Source organism: Aplidium turbinatum, chromosome 18 (genome assembly GCF_918807975.1).
Source record: "Aplidium turbinatum chromosome 18, kaAplTurb1.1, whole genome shotgun sequence".
In the NCBI taxonomy this organism is placed as follows: Eukaryota; Metazoa; Chordata; class Ascidiacea; order Aplousobranchia; family Polyclinidae; genus Aplidium; species Aplidium turbinatum.
In genome coordinates this window covers 10,178,927-10,199,781 of record NC_137489.1, presented here as the reverse complement: position 1 = coordinate 10,199,781, position 20,855 = coordinate 10,178,927, and the positions used below count along the sequence as shown (strand labels likewise).

Here is a 20,855-nt window from a genome sequence, read left to right as displayed (position 1 = left end):
ACTTCCGGTGCCCCAACGAAACAAATGGAAAGCATCGGTAAATTACGTTAAAACTAGATAGGCTGATGCTCAAAAAAATGAAAGGATAAAAAAGTTATATATTGCTGCGATAGTCAAATGAAGTCTTGTGGTTTTATTCAAATACCAAAAAATACCATTTCCTACAAAAGTAACTTAGTAGGCTACCGTAGCCTATCCTATGAGAAAAAACACGTAGGCTTATGTAAAAACAACTACTGATAACTGCTAGAAGAACGAAGCAAAAACATCAAAAGTATACCTAATTATAACTTCATACTCTAAGTAGGCCTGATGTTCTGCATCCATGTCAGTGCACAGTTGTATAATCGGGAGATAAGGGCTCCTCTTTAACGCTCAAGTCTAAGCCAACTTAGCCTTGACAAGCTTTAGGCCTACAATCCTAAAACTAAACCCAGTGAAGAATTTCCCTTCGGTTGGGAACTTCACTGTCATAGATTGCGCTATAACTTATAAGCATATTCTGTGCCTATTGTTGCGCAAGAACATTCAAATCCAATGCTAAATTTTAAATGCTAAATGGACAGTGCTAAATTTCTAGTAGACTAGTCTGACATTTTATTGTCCAAATCCCCAAAATAAATTTATTTGATTCCATTTCTATTTTGACGGTTGTGGAGTGGTAAGTAGGCTGTAAGCTACACTTTCAAAGTTTAAAAAAAGAGGTCAACAGCCTGAAAAAGTGGAAATGCAAGGTGGGCCTAAAGTAGGCTCACAGTTATAAAAATAGAGTTTGGGTCTAAAAGTAAATTTATTGTTTTTATGTGGGTACTTTTAAATTTCAAGAACGCTCGTTATATCTTACACACAAACTGTTTAATCTCATGAAGTGTATCGCAGGTCAATTTACAGCATACAAAAAAGTTTAATAACTGTAAGCCTACTTTTGGCCCACCCTGTATATTTGCAATTTCAGCACACCAATCCTCTAACACAGGGGTTCCCAAACTTTCTGTTCATCGGTACCCTTTGGTCAATTTATAGATTCGATCGAGCACCCCCAAAATTTTCTCATATTTTTGGCTTTAGAAAGTTTAGATATTGCAACAATTTAACAGTAGAGCTGCATTAGAAGACTGCATACATGATATTTTGCACCAATCAAAGCACACAAAGTTATTCATAACAATGTAATCCAAGGTTAAACAAACACTACAATCAATCAAACAAACAATAGGCCTATAGGCTATCGGCTGAATAAGCCCAGCAATCCTAGCTAATGTGATGGATGAGCCTGCTTTTTAGCAACAAGCTCATTAATACGAGGTGAAACATTAGCAACAGCACAACGAAGATCATGTTCACGTGTTTTGAGCTAGGATCTGTTTTTTGATTTGATTCCAAGCAGCACTGAAAATGTTGACTCACACAACCATGTTGATGGAAACAACAACAATGCATGAATAGCAGGTTCTTGATCTCAGGTCTTCAAATTATTAACATCATCAGGTGATAAAAAACATTTTAAGGCAGATTAGAAGTTATGGAAAGAATATCCTTATACTTAATCTAATGTACCCCTTAAAAAGTCGAAATGTACCCCTAGGGGTACATGTACCCCAGTTTGGGAACCCCTGCTCTAACATGTTGAAGCTACAACCCGCAGTCGTAAATCGCTGACAGCGATGCATCGCATAAGAATTTTTACGACTCGTTGAAATTGCACGTCTTTGATAGAGCAAGCAGCAGGACACAGCCTAAAATAAATTCTTATTTGTAAGCCTACTGAGTGAACAATAATTTGACCGACTTCGATATTGTGGGCAATTGGGCAGAGAAATGCTGAAAATTTTCAAACTCACAACAAAGGAACCGGCGTAGTATCAAATTAAATACCGTATATTCTAATCAGTGAGAAAACATTGTGAAGTACCACAAAGATAAAACTTCTTACATTATTGCACATGATTATGCCTGTTCGCACGGGGCTGTTTAAATATCATATGACTGACACCTCCTTCTTCCATGTGACATTTTTTGTTAACCTTTTGTCGGCTCTGACCATCTCAAAGTGTCATATGTTATTCGAACAGCACATTAGGTGCAATACAGCTTCAAATTTACACATACTCTGTTTTATTCAATGTGTAACGTAAACCAAGCAAAATACGATGAAAGTGCGCTATTACATTAACTTGGCAAGGGTTGAGTGTTTTTAAAAGCCTCTGATTTTAGTCTACTTAAAACTTTTTGGAGGTAAGGTAGACCTGCAAGCTTAAAAGATTGCAGCAAAATTGTTTCGCAAAATAAGCAATTAGTACCAAAAGCTGCAAAAATAAATTGCATAAAAAATAGTAAGGTACTGCTGAAATGTCGTCAGGTAATCCCGGAGGATAGTCTGAAATTCGGATATTTTAAGACAAACAGTGAAAACTGTTAGCTTATATTTATGGTCTGACTTCTAGCACACCACTGATATAAGTTAGACCAATTAAACGTTTATTGTCCAAATTTTAGGCCACCTGGTAGGTTACCCCAGATTCTGACGCCTCTCCAGAGTCGCAGTAGATACTTGAACAGCCGTTGACAGTGTACAATGCAATGCAAATAAAAACAAGCGACAAGATATGTCTACATTGGTCTAGCGGCAACAAGAGCATTATAGGCCGAATTTCAAAGAGCCTTCTGCAGACGTTGAATCAATGTAAAAAACGGTTGATTTGCTGTCTGGGCATTAAGTTGATGATAAACATCATAGTTGGAAGCACAACGAGCTGAGAAAAAAGCAAAAACCATTTGATACAGTATTCGAACAGTTCTCTAATTCTAATTACTTTGCATGTAATTCAATAGAGCATACCAATTGAGCAAACTTTGCAGAATCTTCCTTGCAGAAAATTATTATTGTACAGGGTGTAAACGCCAAGTGTAGACAAACAAAAATTGTCATAAATAAGTCAATATCGAATAGATTTCATTAAATGAGGGCTAAATAATAAAACAAAGACGCACTGATTAATATCCATCGCCATTTATTCAAAATATCCACCTTTGGCATGAATTAAACGTCTGAGTCTATTTGGAACTTGGGCACATGTTGCACGCAAAGTTTTAGCATCTATTTCATCCCAGCATTTGAGCAAAGCTCGTTTAAGTGCATCAGTATTTTTGTGGGAGATTACACAGGCCTTCTGCTCCAATAGTGACCAGACACCAAAGTCCATACGGTAGGATTCAAATCTGGTGAAGATGGAGGCCAGAGTTCCTTTGACCAGAATCCCTTGAAATTGTCCTTGCAGAAGCTCTGGACCAACTTCACGGTATGAGAGGTTGCCCATCTTGCTGTAGTGTCACCCCGCTGTCTCCTAGACTCCTGTCAACCCAGGGGACCACTGAAGCCTTCTTTTTATGACAAATTTTGTTTTTATTTATGACAATTTTTGTTTGTCTACACTTGGCGTTTACACCCTGTACAATGTACATTCAACCGTCGATACAGCACAAAAGCGAAAAACATAAATACTAGGGTGTCCCACTTTTAGGCGACTTTTCAGGAAAATTAGGTTGGGGTCAAATTCTGAATGGATTTTCGTCACTGATTTCAAAAATGACGTTATTTTTTTTCATTATGACGTCATCTTGATGTGCCAGCTAGCGGATTTTTGCTGTTTTGGCCTTATCACAAATATGGTAAGAGCTAGAGACTTGGAACTTGTGCCAAAATGACCGGAAGGGACGATTTCCTATTTGTTGTCAATACAATATGAAACGCTAACTGCAACAGAAAAGAAGTTATTTTGAAAAAACATGTTTTTGCTCATTTTTGGACAAAAAAATGAGAAACACGGCAATTTTGCTACAGTGATGCTTTTATTTCGATTGTTAAGTTGCTCCACCTTGTTTAGCAATTAAGTACAGTGGTAGTAGTAGTGGTACACACTCTTGAATGTCTCTTCCATGTAGGCTAAATGAGATTTATTTTACACACGCAAAAAGCTTTTTGGAAGGCAAAGTGAAAGGCCCTAATGCATACGAAGATGGTGGTTTAATGAACATAATTACGAAAATACCAAAACTTAAGCCCCAACATCTGAAAATACGACAATATAGTAAAGTTTCATCACAGCTATAGCCACAAATCATTTAAAAGCCAAAATCTTATGGTTTTCTGAGCACAAGAAAGAAACTAAAGATTCATCTTTTCGGAGCGACCATATGTGTTTTCATGCTCTGGCAGCTCATTTATTGATGGTTGCTCCAGGAAATTTGAAACCCCTACTTTTTTATCGTCAAGAAAGCGTGTCCCATGCGCGTTGGATAACAACAGCAAGTGGTTAATTAAGATTGCTGATTTTTGGGTATTGTGTTGGGCCTCAGGATATCCCTAAACTTCAACGTATGGTTTCTTTTATTGTTTGTGTTTATTTGCCAGCATTTTTAGTCATTCATCTTAAACCTTCCGCTGCTGAAGGTCCCTCAATTGGTACTGCTTACAAGAGATTTATTACTTGCATATAAATCTGTGGATGAACCAGTATTCAACGCTGTTCTGAAACATTTCGTTAAGCATGCATCCCAATGGTTGAGCCCTAAAAACGTTGCTTTAAGTTCTCCACGCTGAAGCTCCGCCTTTTGCTGCTGATGCGGCAAGACAGAAAAGTTTTCCAAGAAACGTTGATATCGAGCAGACGCTTTTGAAGCGTGACAACTTAAGTGATTTTTTTCTCCGAAGAAAGTAAGATGGCTCCACGCATTGCATGTTTTTCATCTTCATCAGTGTTTTTGCGTATGATCAACAACAACAATCGAGGAACAGAGCGCTTTATTGGAAGACTGAAACGCGTTGTGAACGGCTTGATTCGAGATGACCAAGATGATTTGGCCAAAACAGACTTGCGCATTTGTGCTGCTTTGCACAGTATGGTGTGATAAATAATCCCATTGAACTGTGTTGTGTTGATGAATGGTGGTTTTGTTTGATAGATTTTTGAACGAAATGATCAAGGGTTTAAAGTTATCTAGTATTAGTAATTGCAATATGCATGTAAAAAAAGTCAATGCTGAGGTATATAATCAATTGTAAATACAATATGCTAGACTAACTACCACTGTACTTAATTGTTAAACAATGTGGCGCAACACAGCAACTTAACAACCGAAATAAAAACGTCACAGTAGCAAAATTGCCGGGTTTCTCATTTTTTTGTCGAAAATGAGCAAAAACATGTTTTTTCAAAATAACTTCTTTTCTGTTGTAGTTAGCGTTTCATATTGTATTGACAACAAATAGGAAATCGTCCCTTCCGGTCATTTTGGCACAAGTTCCAAGTCTCTAGCTCTTACCATATTTGTGATGAGGCCAAAACAGCAAAAATCCGCTAGCTGGCACATCAAGATGACGTCATAATGAAAAAATAACGTCATTTTTGAAATCAGTGACGAAAATCCATGCAGAATTTGACCCGAACCTAATTTTCCTGAAAAGTCGCCTAAAAGTGGGACACCCTAATAAATACGGTACTTATAATACGTAATTCGTTGGAACGAAACACTTTTGAAGAACATCTTTTAACAATTGATGTGCTCTACAAGTTAAAACATTAAACAAATGTGTTATCTGGTATCAGCTTTAGTTAACCAATAACAACGAAGAAGCAGTTCTACCAGATATTATTGAAAATAGTTAGTCAAGATTTGAAAGCAGTGGATCTAACTTTTATGGTCAGAAGCCTAAAATTTATTTGGACTGAAATAAAAGCTCAATTGTCAGCTGGCTGAACTCAGTTGACAAGGACAAGCATGGCATGTGTCCACGAAGTTCAGATCTAACTTTTTCGACATTAACCTCAGATGCGATTCGTAAAAACTGTTTGACGTTGCCGCATGTTGAAACAATGCAAAAAAACAATTTTCTGCAAACTGGAGATAAAACAGGATCCCACCGCTTTGGTTTTCCCACTTAGTCTGTTGATTTAATGTCTGCAGACGTTGAATCAACGTAAAAAATACAAATTCTCCGGCTTAGCCAATGGTGGGAAATGCATCGACCTGTGCAATGTGCATCTTATATGATGGGATACAATGGTACGTCGCTTATGCATAAACGATAGCACGATATATATCACAAGAAAAACAACCGTGAGTTGGAATTTTTACGGTACAAGCCGCAATAAAAGTAGCGTGACATTCCTTCAGTAGAAGTCGAATTCAGAAAACTTTTCTATGGTTGAAACTAAAATAACCGAAGATTTGTATACGAACACAAGCACCAACTTGAGAAAGAAAACTAGTTTCTTAGCGTTGCAGCAACGTAATTTGATGCATAAGTAAATCACAATCCTTGAGCCGTTATTACCGTACAATCGTACACCCATGTGACTGGAATGAGTAAGGTGGTTATTTTACCAGGGACGTGTTGATGAAAAAAGTCTTTGCCTCTATCTTGCATGAAATCTTTCCAGCCATTTTTTGTTATTTTAACGGCAATATATATAACAGAAATAAACTATATGAACACAATTAAATTGTAAAATTTTTTAAAACAAATTTCACAAAACTAAAAACAAGTTTGTCATATAAATGTCAAAACAAGAAAATTTTCAACAGCTTTTCGAGACGCAATCACGCTGCAACGAAAATTCTACTACACGAACAAATTGTCGAAGATATATTTTCATAAAATTCTGTCTTTTAGTAGTCTTTAAAGCTGTCGACCAAAAAATTTTCGATAAATGTTGTTGCTTTTTGTCTGTCGATTCTCGCCTCAATCCCAGGCTTCCGTTGCGTGGGACGAAGAAGTAATCCACTGAAGATTGTGGCTGAAAACAACGTTCTTTTCAGTAATTCTTTCGTTGCAGTATTTTAACACTTGACCTTAAAGCTATACCCAAATAGCAAAATGACGGATTTTGCTGTCCGAGTAAGCAATGCCTGTTTTTAGTTCGCTGCAATATTTACAACACCTAACCTTTGACCTGGCAATGTGTCCTGTACTTTTAACACAAAAATCGCATGTGTTTATTTTATCATGTTCTCGGATAAGATAAAAAAATGAGGTTTTGTCATCTAAGTGTAGTTAGAACAAATTGATGCTTTAATCACTGCTTCAAAACTAGGGACGTCACATCACGTGATTGGAAACTCTGCTTTTCCGAGCCGACTCTCGGTTCGATGAAATGTTAACGTGTCCTTAAAAGTTTGCTTTCTACAAGAAAAAATGCAACCCTTCTTGTGTGGAAATACGCCAAAGTGGTTGAAGCTAAAAATCCTCTAACCTAAAATCCTTATTCTAAGAGTTAATCACGTGCGTCTACCTATGATTTAAAAACTTAACAGAACACATCGTCAGAAACAAATTGTAGTAAAGTCCTGTCACTCTTTTACAAACTCACAAAATTTTGGGGATATAATTTTTTTGCGTTTACACTCGGAATTCGTTTGTTCAACGTCTACAAAACACAAACAAAGAAACAATGTTCTGTTGACAAATGGAATTGAACGCGGGTCGCCAACGCAGATTTACAACTTACCTATATGGTGAGTATTCAACCCATTATCTTTTTTATACTTGGGAAGTTCTTGAAGAAATGCTATCAAATAATTGAAGACACAGCGGTGGCATGTTGATAGGGTAAGAATAAGCTGCACGGAAGAGAACATTGACAGATATTTAGAAAAGCACTCTCTCCCCATGTTGTGTTACAGGATCTGATCATACCGTTCGTCGGAAGGTTATACGTGTGGCGATAAGTCTCTTGGTTGCACGTATTTTTTTATTTGACACTTAGATGCTCATAAAAATTCAAAAAATATAAAAGTTGCAGGGCAGCGAAACTCAGTTGTAACGTAATTATTTTAAACGATATTATAACTTATAAGATTCTGAAGAGAGCAAAGAATATCGGAGCAAAATGGTTGGAACACCTAGTTACTCTAATAAAAAGATACGGAGCCGCAAAAAACATTTATAGCACTTAAAACATCTATTATTTCTATTTATTACATCAAATCAAATATAGTTATTACTCTGTAAACCCTTGACAGCCAGTTTCACCCTAAAAAGAGAATCATCAAAACGTCCTTATTCAAATAGAATCTTTATTACATTTATTTATTTAAAACATTTATAGCACTGAAGATGAAGACAGTATAGTTTTTGAAACGTTGTTTGCTGAACATGAGGTTAGTATCTACATTTTGGACACAAATCTCCATGAAGGGACAAACCGAAACTAAACAACCGCGGAAAAAACGTCATTTTTTTAAACAAGCGTGACGTCCATTGGTTGACTGAAAACGTGGTAGACTACAAGCATGAATTACCTCTTGAGATTTGTCTATATCGTTGTGGACATCTAGACAAGGTTGGTAATAAGCGAAAGGGATCACAGGCTCTGGCAACGCCTCCAGGAAGACGAGCAAGGACTCTGCGACGGAATGGTTTGATCCAGGAAGCAAATTGATGCTTTTTGTGAAAGGAACTTTTGTGTCAAGATCCTCCTGAATTTGTTGCAACTCAAAATGGAGTCCGGGCTGCTGGAACAGGTCCGCCTAAAGAAGACAAAATAAATGACAGGTAGATGTGTAAGTATCACCTTTATCAAGCAAGTAGACTTCATAGTTTTATGTGCTTTTGGACAACGCTAAACGTCGCAGGGGGTCTTGATCGAATGACAACTATTAGTAACGTATTTTTGAAAACAATTTTTTTTAGACTCTTGTATATAATTTATTGATAAAGCATTCGCCACCGTAAAGGCGACTTCTTCGGTATATGGAAAACCACAAGCAAGTGAAAACACACGAACTACGGTAATCAATAAAATAGATCATAAAAAAAACATTTTAAAACAACAACTTTTTAACAGTTGCAAAGCTGCAGCCGAGTAAAAACTATATCGCTCAACAGTTAATTTTTATATGTCATGCATGCGACTTAAGAATCATAGAGGGAATTCTCTGGCGCATTTGCTCAGGCCAGGATATGACGTTTGACATGCCTACATCTGACGTTGATCGTTTGTTTTCGTTTCCTGTTATCTTTAATGACATACTTTCCATCACAACACTGGCATTCTTTAAAAATTAAATCTTACGAATGCAGCAGGTTGGGTGAGGGTTTCTGCGACTTAGCAAAACAGGCTCAGCATTTTCATTCCTACCTAGCTTCAGCATTAAAGGAGTAACGTGACGTGCTTATGCGGTATATTTCCACTACCGCCCTGTCAGTTCATAAAATAATAACTTCATCATACGTCACACATTGGAATCGACTATTTTGTTAGATCGGATGTAGGGTGAAAATGAGCTCATGTGCAGTGAAACTACCTGCATTATAAAGCGATGACTGCAACGTGTATCTGTGATGGAAGCAGTACCGTATAAAAGCATAAGTGGATAGTGGGTACTGGGTACTGTTAAGCACTGAAGTCCAGGAAGTTGTGTCAACGTAAAAATAATGATACCGTTGAAATATGTACGAAAGCAATTTCAGAGAGCGTTGTCATACCTGGTGTCGGGCGTTATTGTAAAGATGATCTAGAAGCTTCCATAACTCTTTCGGGACTTGAAGTGTCGGTTCAGTGACGTCGGTATCGTTCCAGTCTAAAGGTGCTATTTTGCTCTGAAAATGTGCAAGCGAAAAGTTAAAAATCTTTTCAAACGTACCGCACTGAGTGGCAAGAAACGGTTAATAACAACTGCGTACCAATTCAAAGATGCGACTCTGAGGTATTTCGCGTATTGGCTTCTTCATCCTGCATAGAGCTTCTATCGAAGTACCGAAGCAACTGGGATGGTAGTGGCCGTTCACAGTCAAAAAGAAATCTTTCCCTGAAGACAATGTAACAAATTTGAAAGCGTAAAAATAACGCAACGGAAGCTAAAGCAAACTAATATAAGGAATTAAAGTTAATCTGATTGAGGAAACGTCGGAATAAAAGCAGATTATCACCTCATATATCTTGTGAAAGTTAAACTTACTTTGCATCAGAAGAACGTATATCATGTTATTTAACTAAATGGCTGGTGAACAGCTTCATTCAATTTTTAAAATAAATTCTTGCCAATAACCAACTTGTTTTTTCGTAACAAGATAAAAAATGGAGCAGTTGGGAAAAGTTGGACGTAGATCACGACGTTGTGTGGTGTGCGACAACAGTGAGCAAAACACACGCATAAGAAAATCATTTTAACGATCATGTCGTCTTTCATAACAAGATAAAAATGGGGCGGTTTGAAAAGTTGGATCTACAGTACAAAACCCTGTGTGTTGTGCCATAGCTCTAGCAGCAATACGCATAATATACAATTTTCAAACTTATTTCATAAGTTTTTTGATCATTCGATAACACAAAAACACTTTTACGCCCTCAACATACCTCCCTTGAGATGAAGAACCAAAATGTCTTCAATCTTTTCAACCCCACTGTTTAAATTAGAAGCCGTAGTTTTGTTGACGTAAACTTCAAATTCAATGTCAAGTTTTTCGCCTGGAAAAACAAATGAGTCAGCATTTTTGATAAAAGAATAAAAAGAAACAGCTGCATTATTATAATTCAAAGCCGACCAACACTGTAGAAATGATTAGTTCGGACAATGAGAACATTCAGCTTGGCCACAGCAAGTATGCCGGCGACAGATTTAATTCAACCGACTTGACGCGCGCAGTTTTTCCAAACGATAAACAACATAACAAATATTCAAAAAAGAATGATTAAAATACAATCGCTCGTCTGAATTGAAAATTAACTTTCATATCTGTGTGCACCCTTTCAAACAAACCTGGCAAGATAAAGCCTTTCGGCTTGGAAATTGTCAGCCAAGGCTTGCAGAAGCTTGCTTCTTCCAGCTTTTTTATAAATTCAAAATGACAAGGCGTTTGCCCGGTATTGTGCAGCTCAATGGTGTTGTGTACTGGCTGTTGAAATTTCACATCTTCAAACTCAACCTGTGTCAAAGGAAAGACATAAAGCTAGTTTTCTTTTCCTAATGAAGAGTTCGAGCTGCTCAGTGCACATTCCGCAAAGGTAGGTGAAGTTTAAGTTTCGTATCCAGGGTGGGTCAGCAAAATGTTTCACCTTTTTTGAACAAAAATATACTTTTTCAACGAGAACGTTTTTTAAAATTTCATTCATAAAAGCAATGAATCATTATTATTCAATGCCAAGTTTGCCGAAATTAATCACTCGCTCAGTTCAGTATACAGTTGAACAACAGTATCACGCTCAATCAATATGACACTGCTTATTGGCTCACCATGTATTCACATAGCTAAAGTTTATGCACACCCAACCAACACATGCCATCCTTATATATACACGATAACTTCATACTTCGGCGTGGATATTAAGGTATAATCACTTTTATTAGGAAGACAAAACACATCTTTGCCAACCATACCCATTACCCAACCGCAGCGCCGCATTAACCAGACATTAAATGACGGGTCTGCTACTATTCGGTGAGTCCGATTCGGTGAGTTCCTAACCTCTAACCCCTAACCCTAACCCCAAACCCCTAACCCTAAAACGGCAATGATAATTAGGCAACGGCACCCGATAATTTAAAAAAAAAATTGAAAAAATCCCCCCTTAAGGGATCGGACTCACCGAATCAGACTCACCGAATCGGACTCACCGAAACGGGCCATTCCGTTAAATGACATACTCAAGCATAAGACATTCAATATATTGCTTCACAGGTTTACAAAACAAACGCAATACTGTATAGTGATATGATCAGTGATTTGACTCACAGTATGTTGGCTTAACGTCATTGTGGGAAGCCAGTCGTTTTCCATTCGGTCCAAGCGACGGATTTCTTCTTCATAGACTTTGCGATATCGAGCGTTGTTGATGACCTTGACCTGAGAAGACGAGTGCATGAAATGCTGGAATTCTAAGATTCAAGGACAATCCACTCACCTAGTATGTGGTTGTGGAGTGGTTCGTTGGTTTAATGCAATGTGTACTTATGTTGTTTCAAAGTAGCTGTACTATCGATCAATAGAGATTGTGGCTGAAAACACGATAATGGACTACTTTGCTCTTTATTTCATATACAGTACCATATAACCTTCAATCCTTCATCCTCCTCTCACAAAACCCTCAAACCCATAAAAAATGTGGATTAAAAAGAACGAATGAATTAAAATCTTTCAATGCACTGATTGCCACGTGGAAGTGCAGGGCACGAAATCGTGCCGATAGACACAATGTCACAATCAAATGGTTTCATCACGGCAAAAACCCAGCCTGCAAATCAAGCCAAGATGTTGAATTAAAGTAAAAGATCTGATTTGCCAGCTGAAAAGCAATCACCATGCCAGTCACATTGAAGAATAAAAACTAAACAGAAAGCTCTCCCACTTACGTCCATGTCAAACAAGGCGCTGACCGGCTTATGGTCGCTGATGGCTAATGTCTGGTGTGATCGGTAACTCTGTAAGGTCATCGCTTTCGTTGGCTTCTTTTCTAACGAGCAAATGCAACATAAAGCAAAAGTTAACTGTTGTGGCTTTCTAGTGCAAGTAACCGTAGCTACGAGTGAGAATTTTCATGTTCTTGATAATATGTGGCCACCTATCAATGAAAAAAAAAAAAAACGTTGAAAAAAATCGCCGATTCAGCCTCTCAGACCGAATACTTAGAGTGTGTTGCGCTTTGAGCAATCTGACTTGGAGAAACAAGGAAAAAACATTGAGCAACAAAATGTTTTCTTATAAAACCAAGAATAGCAACTTACAACCCATTTTAGTTAAATCGGCCAAAATAGACAGTTTATTTTAATAAGAACCTAAACCGAGATTTTATTTTAAAGCTTTTACGAGAAAAAACATAGCTCGTGGTTGCCCGGACAAGCAAACTAATCAAATTACTGTTTATAGGAAAATTACAAAAATATGATGAACGAGTACACAAGATTTAACTTTCAGCACAAAGATTGTGAGCAGCCATTTGAGAAGTTGATCTTACTTTGTACATTGGTGTGTAATGCTGCTTCTCTCCACAGAACACGATCGCACCAGGCGGGAGCGCGGCATTTCTCACTTGTGTCCCATAGATCGGTACCGGGGTTGTACTTATATGTTGGTCTAAAGTTAATCTCGCCTTCTTCAAACTCCGTAAATGCATTCCCGTCTTTACGTTGACAATTGAGCTGTTGAAAACACGAGTCCGAATTTAGAAAAAGAAAATAGGAGTCAGGTGCAATAGTTGGGTTTAGGCCAGTAGGTGTTAAACCTTTTTCAGTTTCCAGCGCACCAAAAAAAAAATCGGGACACACTCATTACAAAACAAAGTTGGTTAAAAAAATTACTGTGCAAATTTTAATGCGGTTGGTGGACCTATTTGTTAACGTGACAAGCAACTACGGCAATGCAATAGGCAAATGTCATGATATCACCAGTTATCTAATGCATTCAAGTCTCGTATGCTTGCCTGCATGCCTACTTGCAATATCAATAGGTTGTATTCATAATCCCAAGACTCCCGCGGTACACAGTTTGAGAAACACTGCTTTAGACAATTGGTTACATCATAAATGACGTTGCTTCAAAATTTCTGGAAGAAAAACACGCGAAGACCTGATCGTTTTCTTTAAGTAATTTGTAGTGGCCATTGTCCACGTAAGCCTTGACTTCCTCGGGGAGCAAACCATCAATCCGGTAGTTTAAGTCGCCGACCCAAATCAAAACACTGCGGATCAAAATTATGCTCATTATGAAAAGATAAAAGGTGAAGTTTAACTACTGTAGGTGAAATAGTTTTGTCAAACTTTTAGTGAACCTGAAAAAAGTCTGTTAGAAAATTTATCAGAATTATACCGGTGAGGGCGATGACCAGGTTTGCCTAAAATTTGGACAGAAAACGACAAATTGGCCTAATTTTGTATGCAGAGGCTATATTAGAAAGCTTACGTGTATAAAAAGGCTATTTTAACTTAATGTGGTAAGTATATCCTGTACAATTAGGGCAATTTGTCGTATTCTGTCTGCATGTAAGGCCACCGACCTGACAACCGTGCTGATGAGTGTTCGATCTATCTGAGGCTGACACCCAGGGATAAATCCTTTCCTTCTTGTTTTCGATTACGTTAAAAATGCATTGACTTTCATAGTGAATAAAAAAAATATCAGTAACTTCTCAAATACATGTAGCTCCACACTTACACTAAGTGGAACTACATGAATTTGATAAATTATATATGATACTGATATTTTTTTATTCACTTGTTGATTAATGTGTATCAGGTTGTATCATCTGTGGATCCTTCTCTTGTATCATGGGCCAATCCAATAGATATTTGCTGGTACAATCCTTCATTTTCTTTGACTTTCATAGATTGGAATAATTAAATAAATTAGTTGCAGATTTACTCGTGCTGAAAGACGCTCGAAGAGCTCTGTACATCAGGGTCGTAAAAACGCATCCGTGAGCAAATGTCGCTAAAATCTTCGTTACGTCGTTGGACCATCTCAGCATGCGCCGCAAGGTGAGAGTTGACGACACAAAATGTTGAACTGTGAATATTGAAGCGGACAGCAACGCCGCCTTTGTTCCCCTGATTGAAATGAAAGAATGCTTTGTTGATCAAATAATAACAATAATAGAATTCAAATAGTGCTATATCCGTAGTAGCAAAAACCATGCCTCCAGGCGCTATAAACATTAAACAAGTCTTTCAGAAATGTGGAACCTTGTCAAATATTCTCACATTTACGGAGAAAGTTACTTTTTTATTGTTGATAAATTGTTGTTTTGGTTGTTTACAAACTGCGGTTTTATCACAATTGTTTATTTTTTGTTTCCAAAACTGAAAATGAGAACAAAACAGCGTGCAAAGAGATTAAAGTCTCTCATTCATCCAAAAGAAAAACCCATTAAAAAGACTCGTATGTTAAATGACACGTTAAGCAACATAGATGAAATACTAAAAGCACTCATATTGCCAAACTCATTGCCAACATCATGCTTTAAAAGGTCCTTGGCACTGTGTATAACGGTAGCAAACAAAAATTCAAGCAGCCAATTTAATCGTAATGTTTTACGAAATGAGGGTTTTTTAAGAAGCAAGCTAGGTTTGATGTTTGACAGTCACCGAGCACAGTGGATTTATACACCTGAGTTGAAACAAATAAAGACAATAATTTAGAAATATGAAAAAGGAATTTATTTTCACACGAGTCAGTGTGAAAATAAATTCCTTTGCATTACAAGACATGTAACTGAGTCGTTCATATCAAGCATTGCTGTGGGTTTGACACCCGTCAGAAAATATTTCAATTCATTTTCTTGATATTTTTACAGTGCTTCAAAATTTGCAGATGTTGAATCAAGATAAAAAAGGACTGATGTGCTGCTTGGATTAATGGCACTCATTTCAATCAACCATCACTAAACGCAAGCAAAAGAAATTGAATTGAATTTTAGAATAACCCATGCTTTCAACAGTTTCAAGCTTTAACGTATTTAATCCTGAAGACCAAATAGAAATGTTACGTCACAAAATCTTACCATTTTACCCAGCAGACCGGTGCCGACTTGATAGGAAACAATCCTAGAGATGCAAGATTCGTGCTGCTCAGCAACATATACTAACAACATCATCCCAACGAGACGATGGAGCTTAATCTGTTGATGAAAAATGTAATTGTACAATCAGCTAGTTTTCGCAATGGGTAGCTATTCTGTGGAATGACGCAGTGGTTAAAACGCTCCATTTTTAACCATACATTCTTGGTTCGACTCCCGGTTTAAGATTGTTAAAAAACACCACTTTACTGAAAGAAAGAAACAGGACATTTTAATCTTTCTGGTGCTGAAAGTTAAGTATAAGAAGCTTAAAATGTTTTTATCTTCTAATGCTTGGTACTGTGTGACAAACTGACAATTGTATGATGAAGTTCAGTGACACAACGAGGCTAAACATTGGTGTCATTAATAAGAATAATTATAACTAACCAGAAACTAAAAATGGCAATTACCATGTGGCTTTCAAATAGATCAAAGGTCAATCTATTGTTTTTATTTCACCGCAACTAACTCACTGACGCCAGACTGGACTCAATATCCGTTGAAATATCTACGTATTTTGAGAGAAAAAAAGAAAGATCCTCGATATAAGAATCTTGAGCACAAACTCGTCTGTCTTATGACCATATTTTTTTGTATTACTACTTTTAGCTACAATACTGTGCATATACTTCTACCAAAACTTCACAAGAGTTTTACGCAACATGATTTGAAGTACCAGTTTGTATCTTGACTTTGCATGCAGCGACTGCGAAACAACTTTGACCCATTCGTCTTCACGTGATGACTCAGAAAAAACAAAAGCTTCTTTGCTCAAGTCAAGTTCTTGAAACCTGGAATGAACGTTATCAACTGTAAAGATCTTTCAATTTTAAATTTGCTGTAAAAATCATGACAAAATGCAAGATGAATATAAATCTTGTCAAACCCACCCAACAACATAAACGTCAGGAGGGAATTCATCGCAAGCTGTCCACTCACAAACAGAATCAGGAGGTAGTTGACCATTAACATTCCAAGTACCAGCAAATAACCTGCAAACTTAAATCATCAAAACATATCGCATAAAAAGCTAAGCGATCTATCATTTGTACATGATAATAGTCAGAGAAAACTCGACTATTATCATAAAAAAAAAATATCAAAAATATCAAAAAAAATATGATAATAGTCATGTGGAAGGACATGGAGAAAGTCACTAAAAAAAGAACACTGATGGCAGAAAGACAAACTATCTGTGTGTTGGGAGGAAAAATATTAAACGAAGATATAAGATGCACATTGCACAATGCACATAAATTGCTGATGTAACATCAATAAACCATGTTATACATGAACTAAGTGCCTCGGTTTTGTCTTTAGTTAATGTTAAATCTCACACCAGATCATTCAACATCGTTTGAATATTCAGTCGATTTTTTCAGTGCTGCATCCTTTTTTTCACACCCACATGCTATGTTAAACCATTGGTATATTCATTTGCTTGTTATTTATTTAATAAAGCAACAGAGACCCGCTGTATCAACACTATCATTGACATTCTTTTGAGAGTTCAACAAATATTATTATTTATAGTAGCAGCAGCTTTCATTCAGACGGTTAGAAATTTCAACACATTTGCAACATCTTAATAATTAGATGTGATAGAAAAAATGGTTTAAGACGTGGATTCAGTACTTAAAAGTTACCTAAAACACTCTTCAGGTTACGAGATACAAATTTTGTGTTGGACAGTGTAATCGACTACAACCTGGAGGTTAGACATGTGCTTTCCAATATCAAATTTGGGCACAAACCATGATAACAATAATTGCATTTTTCAAATATTGCTTTTTCACCACACTACAAAATATGTTCATATACTCATCATTACAACATTACAACATACTCATCATTACAACATAAAATCTTTCAAATAAAGGTTTTATTCAGTTAGACTCCCAAGTGTGCAATCTGTAATTTTACCGAAATGGTCTGCGCGAGGTGTAGTCATCTTGTCGCTTAGCCATGAACAGTTGCATTAACTCCTCTCTTTGTCCAAGAAGTTTTGATGCTATCTCATTGTGGCTGGCAGTACTGTCATATGTCGAATAATTTCCAGATGAAGAAGCTTGTGATGGCACACTAAATACAGAATGGCCAGTTTCGGTGAGTCCGATTCGGTGAGTCCGATCCCTATTCAGTGATTTTTTCAAGTTTTTTTTTTAAATTTTCGGGTATCGTAGCCTAATTATCATTGCCGTTTTAGGGTTAGGGGGTAGGGGTTAGAGGTTAGGAACTCACCGAATCGGACTCACCGAATAGTAGCAGACCCCAGTAAATAAGTAGATATATATATAATGCTTATTTCATTGCAAAAAATATATAAATTTAGTTTAATGCTAACCATTCAAATCTGCACAATGCTTTATCTTATTAGACAAACAAAACCAATAAAAAACTAAAATTATTGTGAAGGACAATGTATTTGTCAACTCCCAATTGCATAGCACAGTGGTATGGTATCTAATTCAAACAGTGGAAAACGCTTTAAATTGCAACACTAATCAAAAGCAAACATCTGTGTCTTTGCTCAAATAGACTCAAGACTCAAATAGCATGCGTGAAGAATGAAGATGTATATGAATATAGGCTCCCTTGTTTCCCAATTATGTATAAGAACTACGGCAGCTCAATAACTGTTGAGGCATGCTGGATCCTGCCATGTTACTTCTGTCACTGCACTACAGATTTTACATTGCATCTTTGCAATCGCATGCTAAACAACTAGCGGGCTACTAAAAAGATATAAAAAATAATAATTTCTTTAAAATTGAAACTGCCGTACAAGACATATATACTTAAAACAACTCAGAATAAAATTCATGTTTATCTAGTTTGACTTACAAGCACAGGATAGGTTTCCTGTGATTAGTTAAAAAATCATCATTACAAATTTAGTAGGCTACAACAATTTAGTTGTAATATCAATTCTTCAAACTGTATAATATATGTATCAATATTATAGACTTACCTTGTAGGATAGTGTGTATCTTTTTTGTTGTCTTGTGATTCAGACACATAACTAACAAAAGTGGATTTTCCTCTTTCAAGAGTTGACGTATTGGATCCTTTATCACCAGCATTTAATTTTGACTGTCTGGTGATTTGCTGGTCATCAACAGTTAAATTGACCATATCAACCGATAAATTTGCTGTTGATGACACTGTATGTGATCTTTGCTTGTTTTCTTTTGGAAGATTTGGCGGTGGAGGAGGAGGTCTTGATGGCACCCGAGGTCGTTTTCGTGCTTCATGCTTAGTTGATGCAAGAGGATCAAATTCTGTTAAATCACTTGGGTCATGTCCTTGTATGAAATTAGTCGAATTTTCACTTGAATCATTCTCCATGAGAAAGCTTGGTGATTACAATAGCCAACATTTATCAGCCAAATTGCTTGTCTACAAAAACTCTGCAATCGATCCAATATATATATAATTTTATATATTATATATATGCATAATTTATATACCAGTACCACAGCAACTCAAACCTTTACAACTTATAAAAATCTTGGAAACATAATTATATACAACACTTAAAACTTGCTGGAGTACAGTGCTATACAGAAAAACCAAAAAAAAAACAGATAAAGAAAAGTGTAAACTATCTCAAACATAGATTGTGAAAACTGAGATTTGTCTAGTGCGATTTACTATATTCTAAAATGATATGGTAGGCTATGTACAAGACTGGGGTCCAAGTATTTGAAGAGAACTTCCAAGCAATGCAAATTGTATCTACAGCATATTGTATCAAACTGCATATATATTGTATCAATGTAGTTGATACAATGCATATTGTATCAACTACATGCGGTATCTACGCTTGCCAGATGTTTCGTCCCGACGTTTCGGCCCTAGCTTGCTAAATGTTTCGTCCTTGAGATTTTTCGCAAGACGTTTCGACCCTTAAGCGTTGGATTGTTCACCCACCAATAAGGAACGTAAGCTGGGTATAGACCGTCGTGAGACAGGTGATTTTTACCCTACTGATGAACGCTCGTTTCCCGACCGAAGGTCGCCGCAACAGCAACTCTGCTCAGTACAAGAGGAACCGAAATTCGGACATGCATGCATGACATACATGCGCTTGGCCGATCGGCCAGCGACGCAAAGCTACTGTCCGCGGGCTTACAACTGAATGTCTCTAAGTCGGAATACTTCTGACCAACGATTTGTTCGTGTCCGGTCAGGAGCTGGCAAAGATGGGGCAATCGTCTTTGTTTCACAAAGTGGCGGAGAGGCCCAGGTGTCCCACTCCACAAATTCTAATTTTTGTTATGATTTTATGACAAAATTGGCTTTTTTATGCTTTTTTTTATGATCTTCTTGCATATTTTATGCTATTTTTATGCTTTTGCACCAGCCACATTATACATATTGCTTAACTGAAGTTACATTCGCCAAAAAAGTTTGGAAGCAATCCACACTACTGACGAGATACCAGCAACTTAAGGGAGGGATTTCAAGCAATTTTGATTATTAACTCTGAGGTAATATACCATAAGCAAACGAAACCAAGCAACAACACGGCGTTTATCATGATACACAGGAAAAATAACTAAAAATTGCAAATGTTTTCAGCTAAACATCTAGCCCTTGTCAAGCATTTTGAGAAATGATTTGTACTACAATGAAGTAAGAACTGCTAGAGAATTGATTACACAACAAAACTAATAGCGGCACAACGTGTGATATTTAATTAAAGACCTTTATCAGATAGGAGGATCCTGCAGCAAAAAGCTGACTGTTAAGTGTGGGATTGAAAGATTTGATAAGCAGGGCTTCGTGAATTTTTGTGTTGAATTCAGAAAAGATTGTTCGTACTTTCATTCTTCAAGATTGTTCCTAATTGTTCTTCTGAATTCGACACAAGTGGGTACCCCAGCACTGCACAGGCGGCCACTATTGCGGAGTACCGTACCATCAGTCGCCTCTTACAACTCGCTGGATGGGCGGCTTCACTATTCTGTCCCGGTGAAGCACGGGGGATTCAATCCTAGATGAACAAGTTTAACTTTTAGGTACCAGTATGTATCCAAGACCACTTCTGCTTTTGAAAACAGTCCACATAAAAAATTAACTTTTTTAAATTACCAAATCAAATGGGCTGCAATTTTTATGATTTTTTATGACACCAGGACAAGAAACAATAACTTAAACTGGATATCAAACCTCAATCGTTTTAGGCTACTGTGTGATGTGCAGTCTAACCATAGAAAGAGCTCAACACCTGCTCTCCTGGGCCACATCAAAACCGGCTTTTGCCTGAGGATTTTTCATTCTGGCACATTTTGAAAT

General features: G+C 37.0%; 1 protein-coding gene across 1 annotated transcript; it reads right to left on the bottom strand.

Annotated features, from left to right (window-relative positions):
* Positions 1-1,722: 1,722 nt before the first annotated feature.
* On the bottom strand, positions 1,723-18,902 carry LOC145787169 (inositol polyphosphate 5-phosphatase OCRL-like). Its single transcript, XM_082598896.1, has 17 exons — positions 18,526-18,902; positions 17,478-17,636; positions 16,445-16,546; positions 16,231-16,345; positions 15,495-15,611; positions 14,357-14,541; positions 13,565-13,676; positions 12,954-13,137; positions 12,352-12,452; positions 11,735-11,845; positions 10,762-10,927; positions 10,359-10,469; positions 9,686-9,810; positions 9,488-9,601; positions 8,302-8,529; positions 7,509-7,620; positions 1,723-6,797 (listed from the first exon to the last, which is right to left on the bottom strand). The coding sequence occupies exons 1-17, from the start codon at positions 18,900-18,902 to the stop codon at positions 6,670-6,672; spliced, it is 2,547 nt and encodes an 848-aa protein (XP_082455022.1). The 3' UTR covers positions 1,723-6,669.
* Between the last annotated feature and the right edge of the window lie 1,953 nt (positions 18,903-20,855).